Raw genomic sequence first — 6,910 nt, 5'->3', positions numbered from 1 at the left:
GAGCATTTGATCAATAAAGGGTAAACGAGAGTGCTCATTGCAAGTGGCATCGTTTAACTTGCGATAATCAATGCACACATGCCAACCGGTTACCGTTCTATTTGGGATGAGCTCATCTTTCCCGTTCACCACTACTGTCATTCCTCCTTTCATTGGCACCACATAAATCAGACTAACCCATGGACTATCCGAAATGGAATATATGATTTTGGCGTCCATCAACTTCACTATCTCCTTTTTTACTACCTCTTGCATGTTGGGGTTAAATCTTCTTTGAGGTTACACCACTGGTTTGGCACCTTCTTCTAGATTAATCTTGTGTGAGCAATACGAGGGAGTAATGCCTTTGATGTCGGTGATCTTCCATGAAATGGCACTTTTGCGTTTATTCAATACCTCAACCAAAATTTTCTTCTCCTTGGGCTCTAGATCAACTTCTATTATGATCGGCTTTTGCTCGTTTTCCTCCCAGAACGTGTATTCCAAATGATCAGGCAAGGGCTTTAATTCCGATTTTGGGCTCTATTCAGTCACCACGGTGTGGTCATCTGATCACCACATCATGGTGTTTCAATTTTCTCGACTGATCGTGTTTTTCTAGTTGCCCACACCGGGGAATGATTGCCACGCCGTCGTGAGTCTTCAGCCTGTTTTCGGATTTCTTCAAACTCGCTTTCCTCCAGAAGCCTTTCTGGTTCCCCGAGGTGTTTAACATCAAATTTACTCTCTTTCATAGTCATGTATCCCTTTTTGTTCTTATCCTTCCATCCTTGCACTTCTTTTTCCAATAATGCATCAAAAATGTCAACCGAGAAAATCGATTCGTCACTAATCTTCAAATTCTTCATTGCTTGATTAACTCTAAATGTGATGGCATCTTCCCCAACACGAAGACTAATCTTGGAATCTCTAGTATCCACCAAGGTCCACATGGTGCTGAGGAAAGGCCTCTCAAGAATGATTGGGACTTGGTTGTCTTCTTCCATGTCTAACACGACAAAATCTTCTGAACAAACAAAATTCTCAATTTTAACCATAAATCCTCACATATACCTCTTGGAAATGTCACCGTCTTGATGGCTAGGTGGATTGCCATGCGGATTGGTCTTGGCTCCGGAAGAATCAATTTCATGAAAGAGGAATAAGGTATGAGATTCACGCTTGCTCTCGAATCACCAATGGCGTGACTTGTAGCTAAATTCCTGAATTGGAAAGGAAGTGTCAAGCTCCCTGGATCCCCCATCTTCTTTGGTAGTTGGTTCAACATATCGGCTGAGCAATTTTCATTCAAAACCACATTCGAGGCTTCCTCCATCTTCTTTCGGTTTGTGAGCAAGTCCTTCAAAAACTTAGCATATTTTGGCATTTGGGCGACTGCTTCAATAAAAGGAACATTGATCTGAAGGGACTTGATATGCTCCAAGAACTTCTTGTAATCCTCTACTCATTTATCCAATTTGGCTCGACTTGGAAATGGTAGCAGTGGTGTATAGGCATTGAACAACTCTTTTCAGTAGATGGCCACGTCGTGGCTACTAGTCAGAGGACTTGTCTTGGCTTTCTTCTTCTGTTTTCTACACATCATCCGACTCATTGTTAGATATGGGAGTTAAAGGATAATTATTTTACTACTTCTGGTTGTAATGACTTTGATATGCACTTTTGTATTTTGCTCCGCGTTGCTTTGAAGTGTGTTCGGTAACTGTTCATTAAAATGCCTCGAGAGCTGACTAATTTATTGCTCGATGTTATGGATCGAGTCTTGCTGATTTCGTATAATGACATCAGTTTCATCATGTCTTTCCTTAGATCCGGTTGCAAATCGAGCTATCATTGTGTCACACCCCCAAACTGGAACGGCGGAAACGTTCGGGGACGGATGACCTAATGTACAATATCACAACAATTGCATAATAGTAATCAAAGTACAACAACCATGCATTGATAAAGTATAAGTTTTTACATATGTGTTCAAATCATTGTATATTGACACCAAAATGTATAACATAAGTTAAAAGACATGAGTCTATAATGCTCTGTCTTCTCAAAAACTCGTGGATGTACCAGTTTACCGATTTCCTGAGAATACAAGTAGTTTTGAAAAGAGTGTCAACAATTAAGTTGGTGAGTTCATAAGCATGTTTGTAACTGAAATCTGATATTTGTTCCTTGTAAATGTAAGTATGTTTTTTCCCAGAAAATCCTATATTTTCTGTTATAATATGTTGTACTCAAATCATATAAATGTTTTTGTACTCTGAGATTGTAAAATGTAGTTTTAGTTCACATAAAACCATGAAAAGTATGTTTTCTCTATACTGGAATAGTGTTCTGTACTTGTGTTTGTATTAAAACGGTGTAATTGTAAATATCTGATTTTACCAGCTGTACTTGTAAAATATTGTATTATAGTTTTATTATTAAATAAAACTATGTGAAGTTATTTACTTATTCATACACTAATCCTATTGTTCAATACCAAATTGTGAGTTATCATAACCATGCTTGATGACCTAAGATGGCCTAAACACGACGTTCTTCAAGTGTCGCAATCGGTACGACATTTGTCACCTCAGGCCTGCCGGCCTAGCTGTTGCAAGCAGCTCAGGTGCGGGATTGTCAGTCCCGTATAGATCTATACACAAGTGTCACGCTCTCCATCCAGGAGACTCTGGTTATAATTTCGGGACTTGGTCGGTACTTAGATAAGTACGTGAAGTGTGTCTCACAAATGCTATATCGATGATTATGTGTAAAATAATGAAAAGTTACTTTGTAATAGATAAATTGTAAGTATATCTCATATACTACATTCAATATAGTTTATATGTTTGTTATCCATAAGTTATTCTGAATATGTAAAGTAGTATATATGATCCATAAACTATACCTATGATAGTTTATATGTTTGGTTTCCGTATTGTTATCTGACTTTGAATAGTAACATGTAAGTTCCATACACTATAACTATTATAGTTTATATGTTTGTGTTTTATTGAAAGGTAAACCTTTGTATTGTTAATAATTTGATAAGTTTAAATTGATTTTAAACTTATATAAATATAATATTGAAAACATTTGGATATTAACATAAACTTTATTGTGTTATACTTGTAGTCCCCCCCCCTCCCCCTTAAAATATTAAAAAGACTTGTAAAAATATAGGGGTATGAACTCACTTGATAAAGGTGGTGATTTGGACAGCATTTTGCTTCTAGAAATGATTTTCCTTGACGAAACCGGGAGTTTTTGTTGAAAATCGGGCTTTACGAGGGCCGAGTTTCAAACCGAAAAAGACACTTTTCTTGGGGACTTCGGGTGCTTCAGGGCTTTCTTTGGGTGTTAGGGAGGTTCCTGAGGCTCCGAGTTTGTAGAATGGCCTCAGAAGGTGTAAAGTGCGAAAAAGTGTGTAAAGTAGCAACCAAAACCGGGAAGATTCGCACCGCTTATATAGGGGTCCGAGGTCTCGCAGCCAGGGACACGCGTCGGACCCTCGCAGGTGATACGTGGCTCGCTTCAGACGTGCCACGGCTTGGAACACGCGTCAGATCTTGGAGGCGGCTCGCTTCGGACTTGTCACATCTAGTGACATGCGTCGGTCATGCGAAGGTGTAGGGCGGCGTGGCTGATTCCGGACCTAGCATATGCGAAGGACTTCAGATTTTGTGCCCTGAACTTCAGAAATTCATAACTTTCACATACGAGCTCCGTTTTCGATGTTCTTTATATCCACGCGTAGGTGAGACTGTACTATACGAATTTCGTTGAGACTCCGTCGGCTAATTTTGAATTTATTTATAATATTATATTTAACAGTCCGGGACAGGAAAAGTCCGTTAAAAATTCAAAACTTCTTCATCCGACATCTGTTTTCGTCTGTCTTTTTACCTTTGAGCTACTATTGATGAGATCTTCGATTCTCGTTTAGGTTGTGTCGGCTAAAAATCGCTCGATCTATAATTCGAATTTCGGGTTGTACACTGATGTGCCGATTCTTAGAAAAATCATAGCTTCGTCATACGAACTCAGATTTGGATGTCCTTTTTATGCACGCTCTCGGTTTAACGTATGCTACAACTTTTATTTAGATTGTTAAGGCTAAAATGGTATTTTATCATAAATTTACTTTTTACGTCACACAGCGTCGTGTCGGTTCCGTCGCGAAACTTCGATAGGTCATAACTTTTTCATTATAACTCGGATTTCAACGTTCTTTATATCTTCGGAATCCTTTTCACGGCCACTACAAGTTTCTTCATAGATATCGAGTTTATCTAACATTTTATTTTTGACGATCATTTTTATCTTACTTTATTACATCTTTATAAATATTTAACTGCACATAATATTCAAATAATTTCTCTTTATTACTTTAAAACTAATTACAATGGTTGACCTAGACTATTACATTGACTTGAAATATTGGGTTGTTACACATTGATTCAAAATCATTCTTCTTTTAGGGATCCGATTGCTCCTTTTGATAAAACGTACGACCTTGTTTCTTGTACTTCTCCTCTTTTGCCTTTCTATACTCATCGTACGGCAACCAATCATTCTTGGGTTTCTTCCAATCTTCAGCGTACCTATCCTTACTCGAATAGCAAGATTGAACCTTCTGATTTCCATTCACGTCGAGGTCACATTCCTTGGTTAAATGTGGTATCCCACAGTTATCACACCCAACACGAATTGCATGGATAGAATGATCCATCTATGTTATCCTTCGGTCTATTGACTCTAACTTTTCCATTACCGCAGATAAAATATTCAGAAGCTCCATTCCCATCCTTGTATCCTCTTGTCTTGTCTTCTCGAGGGGTGGTATTCGCTTGAGTGTTTAAAAAACTCCTCATTTAGCTACTTGATTATTGTGGGAGCCTTCTTTGTTAGTGGTCCTTGAGAGTCAAGGAGTTTTCGAGTGGTCACATTTACAACGTCATAGAAGATTGAGACATCTTTTTGCATATTGAGGTTGTTTTGTGGGCAATTTGTAAGCAACCCCTTGTACCTTTCCCATGCTTCATACAAAGACTCTCCACTGGAAGCATCCGCAACAACACCATTTCGCGTGAAATATTGGGGACATTGAAGTAGTTCGCGATGTCGTTTACTTCGTTCATATGCTTGTAGGCATCTTCACAATCTTTCCCGTAGAATGGGATATCTTTTAACATAGCAAGTACGTGCCCATTTAGCTCGAAGTTGGTGGCAGTTGGAATTTCAGGTTCCACAAGACCTGGTACGGTGTCATCCCGCATTTGTTTTTTGTACTCCTCGATGGTCATATCCGCAATGTTGGCCATCTCTTCTTCTAGTTTGATTTCTTTTTTAGATTCTAAATCGGTCACGTATTCTCTCTCTACTTCGTTTGGTTTTACATCTTCTTTTGGCTCGTCTTTTTCTTTTCTCCTTTCTTTATTGCTCTTGCGAAAAATAGACTCGGGATCTTTCAAATCGGAAACTGTAGTGGAGGAAGATGCTCTGGTCATAAATTAACTACAACATAATAGAAAAAAAAACGCATAAAAAGAACATAAACAATAAAACAAATTAAACTAGCTGAACGATGGCCATGACGTGGGCAAGAATTGTCACGACGTGGTCACTATAGAGATAGAAAATTAAAAAAAGATAAAAGATAAAACGAAAGAAATTTGAATTTATATGAAATAAATTCCACACAAAGGATCGAGAACAAATATCAGATAAAATTAACTAAAATTAAATCGTTCCCCGACAATGGCGCCAAAAACTTGATTTGTATTTTAAGTACTAGTTTTAAAACCAACCATCTAGACTACTAATACGCGATAGGTAGTGTACCTAATCGATTAATATGATAGTTCAGGTAAGCCGGGTATCGAACACATGGAACATTAACTACTAAAGTTATTTAAGTAAATTAAGCAAATACAAGGGGGTTTTCTCGTTTTGCAAGTCCAGAATCTTAAAAAGAAATTAGCAAGGAAATACTTTAAACTAAAGAAGAAACAAGAAAATAGATTTTAAATCAGGATATTAAAGAGCCTTCCGTTTAGATGCGATTCACTTGCTCCTATGGTTGATTTCATAGAAAGTGCAATGGATTATACTTTTGTTGTTTACTAATTCCTAGATTGATTGGAATTATGATCAAAAGACTAATCCTTTAGCTAAACAAATTCATTCATTTAGTGATCAATTAGATCAATAAACAAGCAAGCTAGTGTAAAGTTTGAATTAAGGAATACTTGTAATTTTGATTGATATAAATGGTATATAAACATCATTTAAATGCCCGATTTTATTCATATATTAGCTCTCATATCAATTTACTAACTTTTCTACTTAACCCAAGGTTTTTGATCAAAACACTAGTCCTATAATCTTGTTACTCACAAAATCATAAGATTCAAGCCAACTAAAAAAAGATAGTTCATCAAATCTCAATTAAACTCAACAATAAACAGGGAAGAAGTTGTTATTAACATAAAAGGTTCTTTTAACAAGCAACCATAATAAATAAACAAATAACAATAATCCAAATCCACTCAATCAACCCATACTATGCAAGATCATCTACTCTAAACGAAAGTTAGAGTTTTTAGCCCATAATTACTGGAAACAAACAAGTAAAAAAGGGAATCACTTTGATATACATGATCAAAACAAAGCAATAAAGTAATTAGAAGTAAGGTGGCCTTTAGATCTCTTCAAAATCAAGCATCAAACGAATTCTACACTCCAAAGCCTCCAAGGAATGTCTCTGGTCTTCAAAATTCATCAGTAGCTTCCAACATAAATTATGGTTGAGAGCCAAAACGATCAATATATAGATGCCAAAAATTACCTCCCACTCTGTGGCAAATAGGCTCCATGGCGTGGCGATCACTTAAAACTTATGTTCACCAAGGCATAATCAGATCGC

General features: G+C 37.1%; 1 protein-coding gene across 1 annotated transcript; it reads right to left on the bottom strand.

Annotated features, from left to right (window-relative positions):
* Window positions 1–279: 279 nt before the first annotated feature.
* On the bottom strand, window positions 280–1,366 carry LOC145105630 (uncharacterized). Its single transcript, XM_079042720.1, has 3 exons — window positions 1,054–1,366; window positions 612–1,006; window positions 280–522 (listed from the first exon to the last, which is right to left on the bottom strand). The coding sequence occupies exons 1-3, from the start codon at window positions 1,364–1,366 to the stop codon at window positions 280–282; spliced, it is 951 nt and encodes a 316-aa protein (XP_078898846.1).
* Window positions 1,367–6,910: the final 5,544 nt, after the last annotated feature.

Source organism: Lactuca virosa, chromosome 4 (assembly GCF_052849685.1).
Source record: "Lactuca virosa cultivar CGN04683 chromosome 4, Lactuca_virosa_CGN04683_v6, whole genome shotgun sequence".
NCBI lineage: Eukaryota > Viridiplantae > Streptophyta > Magnoliopsida > Asterales > Asteraceae > Lactuca > Lactuca virosa.
Note: the sequence above shows the minus strand (reverse complement) of the source record. Positions and strands in the feature narration are given on the sequence as shown.